The sequence below is a fragment of the Pelophylax lessonae genome (genome assembly GCF_965119305.1).
Source record: "Pelophylax lessonae genome assembly, chromosome: 5".
NCBI classification, from domain to species: domain Eukaryota; kingdom Metazoa; phylum Chordata; class Amphibia; order Anura; family Ranidae; genus Pelophylax; species Pelophylax lessonae.
Genome location: NC_138772.1, coordinates 498,449,111 through 498,467,139, shown reverse-complemented (window position 1 = coordinate 498,467,139; position 18,029 = coordinate 498,449,111). Strand labels below are relative to the sequence as shown.

The following is an 18,029-nucleotide window of genomic DNA, read 5'->3' as shown; positions in this document are numbered from 1 at the left end:
TTCGATTTTTTTTCCTAGTCTGCTCATTTTCACTAAACTGTATCCAAAAACAAAGATTTTTTTAAAAGGTACACCCCTTGATGAATTTAAGAATCTGCAAATTTAAAAGATTATTAGCGAATTACAATTACACATTTTCTTTGCAGCTATGAGGCATAGCTCATTGCATCAAAAACACTCCCCACTCAGTCAAAAATACAACTGTTATAATAATGGATGAACTGAAATATAAACTGTTATAATAATGGATGAACTGCATACAAACCTGATGACACTCGAGGTCCACTGTTGAAGGCTTGGCCATCATAGGTAAGGTTGCCAGGATCTGACACTGAAAATACTCTATATCCAATACCCGTTATTAAGGGCTGAGAGTTCCATTTCCACACTACAGTGTCACCTACAGATATATCCAGCCGTGACGGAGACCAAGCATAGCCAGCACCGTATTCTGAAATAAAAATTTTAATGTTACTAGATGCAAACGTTTCACAACAAAGAAGAGATACGTGAGCAAGAATATACTGCACAGAAACTATTTACCTGCCATTCACCATTTTTCCCAGAATGGGAGAATAGTGGTCACTGCACCCAAATTTAATCAAGTAGCAACAGTGTACTTTTTACATTAATATCTCACTTACTGGGTAATATATATGACATTCCAGGAAGTGCATAAGATGCTAAAGATTTATTGGCCATGTGCAGTCTACTTTCTCCACTGCAGGTGGCGCTCTTCTGCAGCGGCACTGCAGTTGGAGAGGAAGTCAAGAGGAACAAAGTTCCTCTATGGTTTCCTAGGTCACTAGGGAAGCAACCAATTGAATGCTGCCACCCCATTGGACTTTGGCAGCCATCTTGGGTCAGGCGGAACCTACTGTGTTTGAGGCCCTAGCTCCCAGGTTTGGCATGCATTTGCGAGTTTGTAGAGTAGGAACAGGTACCCCGCCTGGTAGGAACACTAATAATAGCAGGGAAAGGTTCCTTATGAGAAGGGAAAGCGTAGGGCTTGCAACTTCTCTGGACACCTACCTGATGGGCATGAGACGGCCAGGCCGCATCCCCTCTCTACAGACACTGAGAGTTCAGCTGCATTCTCCTCTCTCTACATGCTGTTGGAACTGTGAATGTTCCCAGTTGGGCTGCCTTCCCACCGGGTTATTTGTGAACCGTTTCTGCATTATTTCAATACAAGTTCTTTCGTTTCACAGGGACTGAGTGTGTTGTCAGCCTCACCACGCTGCACCACACGTACAGCCATCTTACCTCTTCAAGATAGCAAAGATCTGAAAAACAGACCACTGGATAGGAAAGTATTAACTCTTTTCTTTACAGGGAACTCTTTTTTAAGATGACTTCTGGGAATGTGGGGTGCCCGCACCCCCAGCAGTGTCCTGTGGTTCCAATACTAGGGCAGGAGGAAGGAACCATGGCATGCAGCAGGGGACCAATGATCTGGCACTCTTAGAAGTCTGCTAAATGCTGAAAATTCTTGATCCAGGTAAGTTCTCCAAGAGTGCAAAGATCTATGGTACAGGCAGCAGGGCAGGTAAGTATTAAGTATTTTTTTCACAGAGAGCTCTTTTGTTAAATTTTCAACTGTGGTGAGAGAATCACTTGTTCTTGGGGTTCCCATTTCTCCAAAAGTTGCATAGCATGTAGAAGTATTCCAAAGACCTTTGTGTGGCTACTCTCTCCTACCTTACTGTGTAATAGCAGTCAGTGGACACAAACATAGCACAATGATCTTAATGCAAGGTAGACTAAGTTGGTAATATAACAAGTTATTAGGCTATGTAGTTATTTCTTCTTGGAATGTAATGGAAACAGGACAGCTCAGTGGAACCACCAGTCTCTCTGCATCTCATTTGGCATGAAAGAATGTTCTATGAAGACCTTGGATTATGCATTGTATATACCAGGGATGTCTTTCCATATTAAGCAGTTTCACACTGGCACACTAAAGTTTTAATTTTCATCATAACAATCACTTATTCAATTACTAATTACCTATTCAGTACAAATACTGATTCAATTATGATTAAAAACTAACAAAGATAAAGCCTGCCTAAAGGGAGCCCTCTGTTCCAGAAGCGCTGTGATTCCTAAATATGGGCCAAGGTAGAAGAGTCATCAAGCCTTAGTCAAAGAAGAAAAAGTGCATATACATAAAATTATGCTAATGCAATTGTTTTTTAAAACGAAGGCAGGAAAGAATAACTTGATTATAGGCAATACCATTTTCACATATATGTCTCATATATAAGAAGAGAACTCTACTCCACTTACGTGCATTGCTTCCTTCGTTGGTGACAGTGAAGACTTTTCCAGATCGCTGAATCACACAGGTCAACTCAGTGGCTGAACTAACAGAGACATCGCATGGGAGGGAGCCTGGGTGTAAGAAATAATATGAAAAGAAATTCTAAATATAAAAAATAAAAGCTTACATCAAGGTTTTCAAATACAAATAATAGTTGCCATCAAAAAAGTTATCTTACTGCTTATGTATAAAGGTGATGGTAATTATTTAAGAGAATATGTCATTTTGGCTATTTAGGAAAAAGCAACAGGTTAACAGACAATCCACCCACTGATACTCATCCTTTGAGTCCAATCAATTTTCCTACTTTAATTGAAGCCTAGATAAAGGGGGAGTGTTTTCTGACTCCCAAAATGTATTAGGTGTTTTCTATTTCAAACTATTTAAATAATTTTAGACTATTTAGTATTTTTCCAGTGCTCATTCTATTCCTTTTATTTTTTGCTGACCTCATTGAGGAGGTTCTAGTTGCATGGCTACACAGTTTCTCTTTTTGTAGCTTTCATAAACAGTGAACATTGTTCTTCCATCGATAGACTGGGATTGCCTTCTCTACAACTGAAAAAACTGTAAGCTTGTAAGGCCATGCAACAAAGCTTTATTATAACTTACCTATTTTTACAAGAATGTCTTGTGGGTTAGAACTGAATCCAGATCCTCTCAATGTGACATGAGATCCTCCATACACGGATCCATACTCTGGAGAGATGCTGTTCACATTTAGAATGTACTTTATTGATGCCTCAGTGCTGAAATTAGACCAAAAGCCATTAAGTGTATTATACTTCTCAGTATGATGCCTCCTCACTGCCTGTTTTAATCTCATAAATGTTGTACCAAAGCATTTGCTTTTCACTCCCATTTGCTTCAATGAGTCATATATGGCGGTGGTAATGCCCACTGAACACCAACCCACTGAGCATCCCCAATAGTTTTTTAGGCCCCTTCCTTTATAGTAGAAGAGAAATAGGACAATTTCATCCAATTACAAAGAGCACCAAGCACTAGGCACAATGTTATTTCTGGCACAGTACCTGGAAACGGCAAATCCCCAATTTGCCACATGCACCAAGACTGGGTAGGTTCCAGGAGGAAGAGCAGGGAGGATACATGTAATGCTTGTCGGTGTCCACTCTATCTGTTTACAAGATGATTTTCCGATGAACACAGTATTGTCTTCTGATGCATTGCTGAAGTTCAATCCTAAAATAGTCAGTGTTGTGTTGCCTGTAAAAAGCAAACGATTGTATATACACTTAATAAAGCTTCCATTAACAGAAATCATTTGTTCTGATTCAATTACAGAATATATACTTGATGAATAAAATATACAGGTAAAAGGAATTAAGTGAATGTTCTCACCCAGAACACTGCTGATGTTTGGGCTGATTCCAGTTATATTTGGAGCCGACTCCGAAGTGAATTCAAATGCGTTCTGTAAGGTTTTATTAAAGCCTCCAGTGAAAACAACAACATTGGCGAGTCCAGAAGATCCCTGCAAATAAAGTTGTGGAAATTAGTTGTGTGTAGGCCAGTTTTACCTATGAGAAAGACATACTATATATGTTAGAGAACAAGAAATATTGTTATTCAAAACACACAGGGGTGTGTTTATAAGAAACATGCATAGCAATTCGCCCAAAGTACATTTGTTCTGTGAGAAATTGGCAAAAAGAGGAATCTTAGCCTATTTCCTGTGCTGGTCAAATGTTTTTCATTGATATAAAATGGAAAATACCGTATATGGCCTCTAGATGATGTGTAATTTCCTATAATACTCAGCCCCACAGTTTTTACTTAATAGGATCTAATCAAGAAAAGAAGGCCAAGTCCAGTTATGTTAAAGGAGAAGTAAAGCTAAAGCTAGTTTGGGTGTACTTCTCCTATGGATCACAGGAGTGCAATTCGTTTTTCATTCCTGTGATCTGTTTTTGACTGAAGTTCACTCTCTGCTGACGTCACAGAAGTCAGTCCAGGCTCCCTGTCATCATGACAATGGGAGTCGGGATCCGCCAGGTGCCTGGACTGACACCCGGCTCAGCCTCTCAGTGAGCTGCTAAGAGCCTGAGCCGCCTGCTCCCCACCCCTCCACAGCTCAGCGTTCCAATGAAGGAGGAGGGGGCTGAACAGAGAGAGGTGATTGACAGTCAGCAGCTCCCTGCTCCGGAAGCTGTCAGAACCAAGCGATCAGCGGTGGTTCTCAGTGTAGAGGCGCCGGGGGAAAGACACAGCATTGGAGCGATGCTGCACCCACCTAGGTAAGTATAAATGGGGAAAAACCTCAAAAGCCATACTTCTCTTTTAAGGATTATATTTTATTTATAACAGGTATTTATATAGCACCGACATTTTACACAGTGCTTTACATATATTGTACATTCACATCAGTCTCTGCCCTCATGGGGATAACAATCTAAAAGGTCGTGACCTCACATACAGACATTAGGACTATTATCCTACTTACAGGACTACTGGAGTGAGGGAGGAAACTCACACAAGCATGAATATGCAAACTCCATGCAGGTAATGTTATGGTTGGGATTTGAACTGATGATCCCAGCACTGCAAGGCTGAAGTGCTAAGCACCTAGATACTATGCTATATCAAACTTCTTACATCCAAATGTCTAAAGAATGTAACTGTTTTGGATCTATTTATAAAATAATTGCTGTGCCAATGCCTCACAGCCATTGCTAATTGTCAATGTAATGTGTTTAATGTGTGTATTTCCTATGATTATCAGTTCCATCTAGTGGCCATAATGTGGTATTTTCCTGTTTGTGGTATTTCACTAGAGGGAGCGGATGATCATAGGCATTACATAAATTAGACACATAGCAGGGGATAATTGTGACAGCTGTGTAAATGCCTCAGCATTCACACAGCATCATACCACAAATCTGCATTAGCCATGACATCCTCTAATATTTCCAGTTTAATTACATCTGTGTAATATGCAAAAAAGAGAGGGTGAGTCTGTTAAGTTGCTAAGGTCGGTGCAACGTTCTTTCTTTAGACAGGAAACCTGCACTAAGAGAAAACGAAGATTGGCTGTAATCTTTTTCACAATAATGAGCTGCACTTTATTGGCTAAGTTGAGTAATTAAAGCTGCAGCTTAGGTATTGCTTTTTGAATTCATTGGTCCAGCTTATTCTGCTGACTAAATCATTTTTTTAAAAATAGATAGAGGGCTTGACTGTTCCTCTATCAAACATGAACCTGCCAGGAACTAAGAGCACTTCTCACACTCTACTTACCGCTGAAGTCCTGCACTGAATCATTGTCATGTTGATGAAGTTAATAGCGCAGGCATTGCCACCAATTTCTACCGCTGAGTCACCGCCAAATCCTCTGCCTTGAATTGTTACCAGTGTGCCCCCTGGTGGTAGAAGAAGAGTAAACATCACACTGAATGCATGCAGCTACTGAGGATTTGTATTTTATTTTATAAAGTGTTTTATAATACAGACATGGCAAGAGTAGACATTTGCTATCAATCCAGATTTTTTGTTTTACATTACTGTATACATTTCTGACATGTCATAAACTGACAGCAAAAAGGCAATTTAAAAAAAAAAAAAAAGCTGGTCATGTTATCACTAAAAAAGCAGTCACGCTAATGTCAAGTGATTCTGCCTAGGCTAAGATGATGTCATCAGTCTGCTAGAGGCAGGAGGAAGCATTTCCTCAGAAGCAACGTTTTCACATTTTCATACTTAAATTATGGTTTATCTGCCCCTTGGGAATTTAGAGTATATCTAAAGGCCACACTTGTTTTTTGTATTTTGGTTAGAGTGGAGATGGATTAAAACACCTGTCTGTTTTTTACTGCTATTGTACTGCAACTAGGATTTACCCTCTCTGTTTGTCATGTTTAGCATTACCAAAAGTGAAAAAAAAATTAAAATTTTGGATTGCCACCAGAACAGAAGTAGAAGGCAAATCTTCCAATGGGGATACCAGTCCTTTTGAAAACCAGGAATTTAAACACTTTGGGGGATCCTCTCACTTCCTGTTGTGGTTATGGGAAAAGTGAAGGGAAATCTCCCAAATGGGACACAGATGGCAAAAAATAAAACTGACGGGTCATAACTCTCCCTTTCTTTATCCAAAAGGAAAAAGCGTTTTGCCTTTAGTTCTATTTAAAATACATCTCATTTACATTTAATATATAAAATGCTGACAGCAAAAATGCAATTTTTTCTTTTTAACCACTTAAGCCCCGGAAGATTTTACCCCCTTCCTGACCAGGGCCTATTTTGCGATTCGGCACTGCGTGACTTTAATGGACAATTGCACGGTCGTGCGACGCTGTACCTAAACTAATTTGGCGTCCTTTTTTTCCCACTAACAGAGCTTTCTTTTGGTGGTATTTGATCACCTGTGCGATTTTTTGATCATGCGCTATAAACAAAAAAAAAGCGTAAATTTTGAAAAAATAACAATATTTTTCAAATTTTTTTATATGAAATTCCCAAGAAAAAAAATGTAAAAATCAAAATTTTTTAACATTTTAGGCCAATTTTTTTTTACCATATGTTTGGTAAAAAAAAATCGCAAAAAGCGTATTTTGATTGGTTTGCGCAAAAGTTATCGCGTTTACTAACTAAGGGAAAGATTTTTGTCATTTTTGTTGTTTTTTTTTTTTTGGCGGCGATCTGCGTTTTTTTTTTTTGCGGGACTGCGACATTTGGGCGGACAGATCGGACCCTTGACTGACATTTTTGACACTTTTGGGGGTACCAGTGACATTACTACAGTAATCAGTGCTATACATATGCACTGTTTCTGTAAAAATTACACTGGCAGTGAAGGAGTTAACTGTATTGGAGAGGGAGGGGTTAAGTGTGTCCTAGGGGCCTGTTTCTAACTGTGATTGGCTGTGGCTTGTTGTGTAAGAACAGTGATCAACGGTCCTACATAGTAGAACCGTTTGATCACCATTCTTACACAGGGAGAACTGACAGGCGGCTTTGTTTACATTAGCCGCCTGCCTTTCTTCCGCTGTCACGGACGATCGCGAGTGCCCGGCGGACATCGGGTCCCCCGGGCACACGCGCGGGGGGGTCCGTGACCGAGCGGGAGCGTGCATCCGGCGGCGCGCACTCGCTCCCAAAACCCTTACAGGCTAGCGACGTAGTCCTAAGTCGCTCTGCCTGTGAGGGGCTGACTGCGGCAGTCGGCAAGTGGTTAAAAATGCTTTTCGTTAAAAAAAAGAAAAGCTAAAGTTAAGCAGTTTTGCCTAGGCTAAGATGATATCAGTCTGCTGAAGGCAGGAGGAAGTATTTCCTCAGCATACGCTCCCCCAGTGATCAGACTGCAGCACTGTATCTTTGTAGTAAGTCATAAGGTGAGAGGCTGCAGCAGGGGCTGATATGCATCGGCATTTGTCACAAAGGCCAAAAATGGAGAGTATTTCGATAACTTTGTTATCTCCAAGCACAAATCTCAGTCCAGAAAGTAGATAGTGACCCTGGATGATGCCTGAACAAAGGTATCCTTGTGGGGGTAAAAGAACAGATGAAGGCATTGTCATGGGCAGGACTGTGAGCTCTGTGAGAGATTATAAATACCCTGTATGTGTTACACATATACATTACTAAGCATTCAAGCATTTAACATTACCTGCTGAGCTTCCCGTTGATGGTATAATAGATGAAACAGACAGTTCTTGGGTAAGGGTCAGGTTTCCACCAGAAAACGCTGCCAGCCCAACCCCTGCGATGTACACTGTGATCGGGAAGGTCCCCGCACTTGCCTTCTGTACCCGACATTTGATCTCATAGGCTTAAGATAAAAATAATTAAAAAATCCAGTATTATACATATCAGCAAAACCAGGTAGCAGAATACCTTTCTAATATTCTTGAACATTTACATTTGATAGCCTGTCATGGGCATATCTAAAGACACCATTGACAACTTGTTGATTCGGTCCTCACTTTCTCTAATGAGTTACAACTCTTTATGACAACCCTAGAATATTCGTTCATACGCAGGCTTCCTGTCATCTTTTTTCCTATTAGCAGAGGCAAGTGTATCCTCTATCACCTCTGCTCTTTCCCCTGCAATGGAACCCTAGCCTTATCTATTAAAGCCAATTCAGACATTTGAGGAATAGAGGTTGCAGGATATCAACATAAATCCAGTCTATTTGCAGACAATGTCTTAATAATACTCGCAAATTCAATGATTTCCCTCTATAATTTGACCCATATACACACAGAATTTTCTGCTCTCTTGGGATTATGTGTAAATGAGTCCAAGTCCAAGAATATCTCTCTTGCACCTGGCTAGCTTTGTTTCCTCCAATCAACTATCCCCTACCAATGGCTACAAGATAAATTGCCCTGTTTGGGGATTTATCTCACACCATCCTATGATACTTCATATGCAGGGAACTTTAGGTCCTTCATAAGTTGAACCATGACAGTTCTCAAATCCTTGAAAAAGTACCAGATTTCATGGTTGGGGATAAAGATTTCTTTGTTGCCTAAGCTTTTCTACACTTTTAGAACCCTTTCTGTTTATTTCCCTCCACACATTTTAGGAACTATCCAGAGACTTTGTATCAAATATATTTTGCAGGATTCTAGGGCTGGAGTCTCCTAGACAATTCTGTTCTGCCCACAACTCCAAGGGGGTTTAGTGTTGTGACAGACACAACCGGGACAGGGGCTTTTGTAGGGGACTAGGGGCTAGCTTTCGACCCACTGATTATGGCCCATGGAGGAAACTGGGGCTTTTGTCTGCTTCTTCAGGTCAGAGCATGTAAAAGAGCTCAGTTTGGCCTCTGATCCCATGGAGAGAGCAGATCCTTGTCTAATGATGGACAACAATGTGATGAACGCTGAGAGCGAGGCTTGGATTAATTCTCTGAATTAAGACAATAAATTTTCTCTTCTGGAGTGGATGTAATATTAATATTATACAGGGTATTGGTTCAAGGAAATATAGTGACCCTCCTGCAGACTGGGTTAGAGAAGTTCCTCCACTTGGGACATAAATATTTATCAACAATCTCTCTCAAGAAATCCATGGAGATAAATGAATTCCACTATTTAAGACTGCTAGAACATTGTATGAGTGTCTTATGATGACTTTTCTAGTAAACAGATTACACAAGTGAAAGACATACACTTGAAAGACATTGTGTGTAATGTACTTTGTGTGCAGGACTGTCTGGGGTAGGCTCCATAACTAATTAAAGCTTGAGTGTCTGCCTGTTGATTTACTTAATGTTATTTAGATCACTTTTTTAATTAGGTTAATGTTAGTTGCTGGCCGTTCATTATGTATTGTTAGCTGTACTGATGATATTACTGTTTAAGTTTGTATTGTTTCAGATAAAGTGATCAAGCTCTTACTGGATTTTGTTTGGTATAAATTCTGTGTGAGTTTTTAATAAAGAGTTTCAGTTTGCACCTAAGCTAGTGTCATCTAGTTCTTGGGTGCAATTCTCCTGCAATAACACCTGGTTCCTAATTCCAAAGTGGAGGAAGCTGTATCTTGGCGGAGGCACCCATACAGGATACCAGGCGGTCTGTCACAAGCAGTACCACAGATTGTCATTACATGACACAAATTGCCTCCTAGCAGCATACCATGCAGTAACCAACATCCCCTTGTTGGTAAGCATAGAAGTGTACCTACTAACCCATATAGTTGTGGACACTATCTTGTGGATCACTCCTGATAGGTGAATTCCAATAACTAATCCAATTCTCAAACATTTTGTGGTATGTGGTAAAATACTCAGGTAGATTACCATCCCCTCATTTGCCATTAGCTACCCTGCTTCATAGCCCTAATTTTGGCCCTGGTTACGAGAAGCCCAGGATGTTCTTCTGGTGGACAAGACAGGGCTTTCGCCACATATACGACCTGCTCATTATGAAGAATATGCTAAGCTTTAACACATTGCAGGTGTCCGATAAGGTCTCCTCCACAGACTTATTTTGATACCTACAGATATTTAATTAAGGTAAAACTGCGCTGATTCGCCACTTAATCTTACACCCTTCGAACATACCTGTTGCCATGACCCGTTATCCAAAGTATGTTGTAACTGATCTATAAATCACTATTGGGTTGCAAACCCATAAAAGCTTCATTGTATATTTCTCAAAGTGAAAAAGATTTAAGTTCCTCTTTAGAACCACATAATTGGTCCCAGATCTGGTATACTATCATGTATTACTGAAGGCCTCTTTTCTGGAAGCTAGTTATAAACTCCTTCTGTGCTGGAATTTGGTACCCTCCATGATAGCTACATTTGTGCAGGGCGCATCTGACCATTGTTTGATGGGTTGTGGCTTAACTGACCCTTTGGTCAATGGGTGGTGGCAATGTCCAAGAATAATACCTTTTAAAAGAGGCTATCAATTAATCTATACAGTCTTGTGATATAATTTCCCCACAAACCCTTATGAAACCCTACTGAATTTAGAACTTCTATTTGTACCCATAAACAATTTAAATTGATGACATTTATTTTCACTGTGACCAAACAATCCGCAGCAACAGTATGGAAATCTAGGGTTCCCTCATTTGCTCAGGTCAAACAGAAAATCGTTTGTACCTGTTTAATGTGAAACTTGCCATCATGCTACCCATTAAAGTTTGCAACTTTATAAAAGGTGTGGGATGTGTGGATTTTTAACTATCTTGTGGGGACTCTTGATGATTCTATATAGATTTCAAGACCTTTCTGACTTTTCCTCTTCTCTTGAACTCATTTTAAGCAAGCATAGACCTTTACAATGGACATCCTCTTTTGATGGATGCCTTGCCACTATATTCTAAAGATGACAAGGAACCTACCTTGTTTAACCTCAGTTTTCATATTGCTGTGAATGTAGGCATATTTTTATGGTTCTACTCTGCCTGCGACAGTGGTGCTCATTTGGGTGTAATTATTTAAGGTGACATGTTTTTGATAGACCTGTGTATATTTTTGTGACAACTAGCCTTTCTTCCTGTAATACACTGTAAGTAAATCATTTTTATATAAACTGGACTGATGCTAACTCGTTGTAACCATATTTTCTATGTTTTATTCAATAAACATTTATGGGATCTGAAAAAATCCATCCAATTAGTGAAAATAATTCTTGTTTTCACGTATGGTTATTTGTTGTGTTTTTTTTTTTTTTTCTGCCATTGCTTTCATAGTTCATTAAATGACTTACCGTTAATACTAAGAATGGGGCAGGTAATGTTGCCAATAGTAACAGAAGTGGTATCATTGCCAGTACTGTTTGAGAATCCGTTTCCATTTATTTTAAGGACTTCATCATCTCCATTCAACTCTATAATAAAGTGTTAAAAATAAATTTGTCTGCAAAATTATCAATTTTTTGGACATATATAATATTGCAATATATACAATGCTGTGTCATTATGTAATATAAAATATTAAACACTAATTTTTCCATGTTTGTTGTATGGACTAAATTATTGTGGTCACTGAGAGCAATGATGGGGGTTTTTATTGAAGTCACGGACACCAATGCTGGGGGTTATTTTTGGGACCACTGACACCAGTGCTGGGTATTATTATTGCATTCACTGACACCAATACTGGGTGGTTTTATTGCAACCATTTACAACAATGATGACTTTACAACAATAACTCAAGTTCTCTTCAATGTGCATTGCAGTATCGACATCTTGGAGCATTAAAGCAGAATTTAACTCACTCAATCAACACTGACTATTTTTAACCCTTATGCTGCTAGCATTAGTAAATAGATTAGAGTATATTAAGTATATCATGTTTACTTGTTTTAAACTTTTTTTTTACATTTCTTCAGTTTCTTTCTGGTTTACAGGCCCAGGCAAATGATCTCATACAGAAGAGGAGGAGCAGTTTTCTCAGCTAAGGGCATATGGATTCCAAGGAGTACATTCTATATGAATCATCTGCCTTTACTCAAGATGGCAACAGCCAGAAATGCTAGGGGTTTATTTTAAAGTGATTTCTATGTAAAATAAAGCATGGAGACATGAATGGATTAGTGAGCTTGCTTTAAATATAAAAATTAATTCAATAGTGTTTTTGGTTTGTGGAGCTCAGATGCAGTGTAGTTCTGCTTTAAGGTATGTCAAAGCCCATTCATTTTCGATGACTAACTCGGAGCAATGCACCTCACATTTGAGATTCCCTTTTATTTTTTTTTTTATATTTACTTTTTCTATTATTTTTTATGTTGACCAACACTGCTCTAGTGACTGCAAGTAACATCCTTATGTGGTGCCTCTGTGTACCCACACAGCGGTATAAACTGTAGCACAATGAGGTCAATATCAAATTCCAATAGTGTCTGGTGCAAAGGTAGCCCATGTGAGGAATGAATGGAAAAAGTGAAACACAATAGGCCCAGTTTACTAGGTTAACACACCAAGATAACAATCCTTATTTTCAAAAAAGTCACATGGTTGAAAACAGAGTGCCTAAGGCTGGAGTTAAAGCCCAACTCTGAGCCCAAGAAAAAAATTACTTTTGCAGTGGGGCCTCCCTCTACTTCAAGGGTTAAATGCTTGCTTTTGCCTAGGGGTAGAGGAATAAAGGGTAATTCTTAATTTATTCCTTGCCCCAGCTGGGTCCTTCCATTAGTGCAACCGGTCCAGCACTGCTGCCTCTTTAAGGCACTCCCATCCACAGTTCTGCATCTCCCACTAACACAGCCTGGGGAGCCAGAGGGAGGAAAAGACAGCACTGGAGCCAGCTGAAGTGACAAAATGGTTATGCAGACTTTTCATTTCCCTCTAGACCAGTGGTTCTCAACTCCTGTCCTCAGGACCCACTAACAGGCCAGGCAAGATAACTGAAATACATCACAGGTGATATAATTTGCTGCTCAGTGATTGCAGTATTCTAGTCTGCATCTCCCCAAGGTAAAACTTAAGATTTGGCCTGTTAGTGGGTCCTAGGAACAGGAGTTGAGAACCACTGCTCTAGACCAAACAAGCTTTTTCTTTCTTCCAGCTCAGAATTGGGTTTTGTGAAATCAGCCTAATTTGGATTAGAGTGGAAGAGTACAAGCTAATTTGCAAGCAGCAGCTGCCAAAGAAACCACTTGAAAGATAAATAGTACAAATAATATGTGAATACTCTACCTGTACTAATAGAGATTATCTCTGGAGTTCCCCTCACATCCCAGGTGTAACCACAGTCTCCGGAACATCGCGATGGAATTCCATTGATGTAGACTTCAACCTGTAAAATGATGAGATGTAATCTGTTAAAAGTGAAGAGAAGTCACAATAGAATGTCCATGCGCATTTTGGCCTTGCCTTCCAATTTAGTCCATGAATTGTCAGATTCAATTGTCAGTTGTCTGATCTTTTGCAAAGTTGGCCATACACATGTAGCGCCACTCCCAAAGGAGCCACTGGATAGCATGGGTTTTTGTTCTTTGCCTCGACCTTCTTAAGAACCTCAGCCCCTCTGATATATCAGGTTGAGTGTACAAACATACAATATCACAGGAAATCACTGAAAGTAATACTTAGTACCCACTAGTAGTGCTGTATCAATAAAAAGGCACCAAACTAGACATGTGCAATTAATTTTGGTTTGAATACAAATTCGGCTGAATTTTTGGTTATTCAGAGATTCAGATGTATCCGAATCTCCAAATAAAATAGTAATGAATAGTAATGAATTTAGTTGAAATCTGTTAAAATTTGTTTCATTTTCTAATAAATTCCAACTTTTCAGAACGATTAGAATTAGGATGAGTCAAAAAACGATCAACTGATCCAAATTCTGTGTGAAGAAATAGCTGGTTGAAAAGCAGCATGCCAGAAAGCTTGCCGCCTGCGTCCTTAACAACCATGAGCCATTGTCTGTCAGCGGGCTTCCTCACTTACAGATAAATGTAGAGATAAAGAGTGCTGTTAAAAGAAAGATAAAGAATGCTGGCAATTGCCCATTAATATCATTTTTTTTTTTTTAAATCTCGCAGGGTCGTCGTCCCCAGTCCATACCAGGCCCTTTGGATCTGGTATGGATTTTAAGTGAAACTCCACGCCAAAATTAAAAAAAAAAAAAAACACCCTGGGGTCCCCCCAAAATCTATACCAGACCCTTATCTGAGCATGCAGCCTGGCAGGTCAGGAAAGTGGGAGGAAGAGCAAGGTCTGCAAGAAACTGTCCTAGTAGGACTAGCATCAGTCTGTGAGGACATCTGAACTGCTTCCACTATGGGCAATAGACTATTGAGATGCCATATCTTTAATGGGTCCATTTTCCCTTCTGGGTGGATCTGATAGGCTGGCAATCCAGGCAGTTATTTGCAAACTATAAAGGGCTGAGACCTCCATCAGCCAGGTAGTTTGTGCTTCCCTTGGGCACCCAAATCTCTCAGCAATACTGTGTCCCCAAGCTGCAAGTCTTGTATTCTTACTTTAAGGTCAAAGTTCTTTTTGTTAAGCTGTCTTCAGGCATTGAAGGGCCCCAGGGTTTTTTCGTACATGGTTTTCAAATTCTTTCTTAAGCAATCCACATATCCTCACTGAGATGTTATTTGATGTTTGATCTAAGGAAGTGCCAAAGGGAGTCAAGCTTCCATCCCGAACATCAGCAGGCATGATGAATAGCCCGTGGCGTCATTTTCAGTGCTATTATAAGCATGTAGTACAGTGGCAGTTTGTTTTCGGCCGAGAGAGTCCCAAGAATATTTAGAAGGGTGGACTTGAAATGTTCCAGCTGGGGGTCCCCTTGTGGATGACAGGGGGTTGTTCTGGATTTCTAAAAACCTAGTAGATCTAACAGTCTTTTGATGAGCTTACTCTCAAAGTCTCTTCCTTGATTGGATTTAATATGCTGAGGCAGGCCATACTAGACAAAGAACTTTTCCACAAGAACTTTGGCTACAGTTAAGGCTTGTTGGTCTTTGGTTGGGAATGCCTGGATGTACCGGGTAAAAGTGGTCGATTACCAAGATATTTCCTTGTCCACTCAAGTCAGGCTTCAGACACAGGAAATCAGTGCACACTAATTTCATTGGTCCTTGATTTAGACAGGAGATAGACCATGGGTGCAGCTTTGGTTGGTAAAGTCTTTTGCTGAATACACCTTAGGCAAGAGTGACATTAGCCTTCAACTTCAGCGCACATATAAGACCAGTCTCTGACTAGCTTGAAAGTTCTTTCTGGGCCTAGGTGGCCATGCTCATCATGTAAAGGCAGTGGTCAGACTTCTGCTCACATATGCATCTGGTCGCAAACATTCGTCATGCTCTTAGTATAGTACCCCATCTACTCTGTCTTTGATAGCATCGACATGAAGTTCATTTGGTTCAGGCTGGGTTCACACTGCAAACGGATGCGGCTGACAGCAGGAGTCCAGTGCGTCATTATTCTCCATTTCAGGGATGAATATGGCACAAATTTTTGCCTGAATTTGGACCTAAAATGGAGCCAAGGATGAACAGGACCTCTGCAATTTGCTCCGTAGCCACCCCTGAGATGTGTGAACCAACTCTACTAAGAGCTGGTTACAATCTCCTGTCATGCGAATTGAATACGGGGAAACCCATGCAAATCCGATGCGGGGAAAATCGTGTGGACCCAGCCTTAAAGGGGTCAGCTTAGAGCAGCACTGACACATTGGTCAGACTCCTCTTCAGCCTCCTTGCACTTATCTGTCCAGTGGTCTCGAAAAGATTCTCAAGGCTTTCTGGGTTCTATATTTGGCTTATTTGGCTTGGGTGCATCAATGTCTTTCTCCTCATTCTTTAACAACTCATTAAAGGGGCCAGGCTATTTTAGCAAACCCTTTGACAAAACTTTGTTAGTGGGAGCACTGATGTCATTCTGTCTAGGCCAGGAAGAGACTGCATCTATCTTTATTGGGTTCGTGGCAGCTCCCTCTGTGGAGACAACATGCCTTAGATAGGTTACTGAGGACTAATAGAATTGACAATTACCCAACAACAATTTTGTTCATGGAGTCTCTGTAGTACCTTTTCCAGTCACTCCTCGGGTTCCTCAAGAGTCTTTCCGAAGACAGCAATATCATCAAGATACATCAGTACCTCAATCTGGTTCATGTCTCTTATGGTACATTCCATAAGTCACTGAAAGATTGCAGGGGCTCCTGACAATCCTGGGGGCATTCTGTTGAAAAATTCCAGGGGGCAAATGAAGGCAGTCTTCTCCCTGTCTTCTGGGTGCAAAGGGATTTGGTAATATCCGCACTTCAGATCTAACACGCTGAAATTCTTGCCCCAATAATCACTGCAGAGCATTCTCTATCTGTTGAGTGGTGTTTTAGTCAGCATTTGTTCTCCAGTTGAGTGTTCGATAATTGATGCACATTCTGAGGGAGCCATTTTTGTTCCTTACCACCACTATGGGGGAGGCTTAAGGGCTTGATGAATCTAGGATAATCCCTGTCCATTTCAACTAAAAGACCAGATGGTGCCACTGAAGTAGTTGTGTCCACTGCCCAAGCGACATCTGAGGATTTAGCCTGACTGGGAGATCAGTTTTGTTTCAGATATTGACAGGGGTTTTCTGTGATTTTTCTGCCTTAGTGGACACAACGTTAGGGGTCAGCTCCATCACAATGTCTTGAGATAGTAACATCACCCTCATGTCCTGGAGAGCCTTGGTGTGGACCCCTTCCAATTGATTCATGACTACAGGCGGGGGAGCCACCAATTTATCAGGGAACTTGTTCTGAGTGGGCTCAGCAGTCTGGACTTGTGCTGTTCTCTTAGTTTGCTTCTATTTTCCTTGCAGTTCCGTGGCAATCCTAGGAGAATGGTGTGCATTGGCTACCTGTGCCTGTCTGTCTAAAAACAAAGAAGGTGAGTTGGGCTGCTGGTCAGAAGTCACAGAGAAGACTTACTTTGGTACTTTGGACTCCCGTGGCAGCTTATTCACTTTTTTAGTTTTAGAGCTTACTGTAGTGAGCAGGCCTTCAGTTGGCTATCTCACTGTGGCCCCCTGGAGCTTTCTTCTTTACAAAAAATAGCTTATGTGCTGCCTTTACAATCTCGGCAGTTAAGTCAGCACTGTGCCCAATTTCCCCACCTTTAACTGGGAGGGGATGACATCTCCCCTTGCTCTGAAGTTAGTGTGGACATGTCTGTTTCATGTCTATCAAGAACTTTTGCATTTTTGTGTGAACCTCCATTACTTGTCCTATCGACTTGTGGATTTCACAGAATGTTTGTTGCAAAGTAGCCTGCAACTAGGCCATTAGATTTACAGCTTGAATGAAAGCCTTGATAGCCAGGGGAGGCCTAGCCTCTTTATTAGTCTCTGTGTTGGTGACAGCTTGGGTCCCATAGGCTGCCACACCTGGTTTTTGCCCTTTAGCCATTTCTGGGTCTTAGCAGCATTAAACGCATATTTCTTTTTATTCCTGGTTAGGTCCCTATTGCTGATTTCCAAAACTTCCTGTCTGGTAAAGTCGTGTCACCCAGACAGTAAAGGGGAAATCTCTCTAACAGAGTCCAGATAGCAGCAGCTCTGTTTACATTTCCAGCACAGTGCAAGTGTGAGGGATAAACAATTCACGCACATGCAAAGGAGTGATATCATCCAGCCAATAAAGATGGCCGAAGACCAGCACCAAGAGGAAGCCACAAAGAAGATGCTACCGAGAGACCTCGCAGGGGTTGGAACGTTGGAGCATAGGTGAGTAAACTTTAATTTGTACAGTTTTAATATAAAAGTGATGTACAGT

The 18,029-nt window shown here is 40.7% G+C and overlaps 1 protein-coding gene across 1 annotated transcript in view; it reads right to left on the bottom strand.

The window, feature by feature from the left end:
* LOC309555644 (fibrocystin-L-like) overlaps positions 1 to 18,029 on the bottom strand; it is a gene marked incomplete at both ends in the record, with an annotated part of 310,666 nt that overhangs the window by 108,010 nt on the left and 184,627 nt on the right. The window contains 9 exons of the mRNA XM_082257679.1: positions 266 to 451; positions 2,290 to 2,394; positions 2,936 to 3,072; positions 3,358 to 3,550; positions 3,686 to 3,818; positions 5,582 to 5,703; positions 7,950 to 8,111; positions 11,515 to 11,634; positions 13,445 to 13,544. Of these exons, the coding sequence (XP_082113805.1) occupies positions 266 to 451; positions 2,290 to 2,394; positions 2,936 to 3,072; positions 3,358 to 3,550; positions 3,686 to 3,818; positions 5,582 to 5,703; positions 7,950 to 8,111; positions 11,515 to 11,634; positions 13,445 to 13,544 (1,258 nt within the window). The remainder of the gene's footprint in view (positions 1 to 265; positions 452 to 2,289; positions 2,395 to 2,935; positions 3,073 to 3,357; positions 3,551 to 3,685; positions 3,819 to 5,581; positions 5,704 to 7,949; positions 8,112 to 11,514; positions 11,635 to 13,444; positions 13,545 to 18,029) is intronic.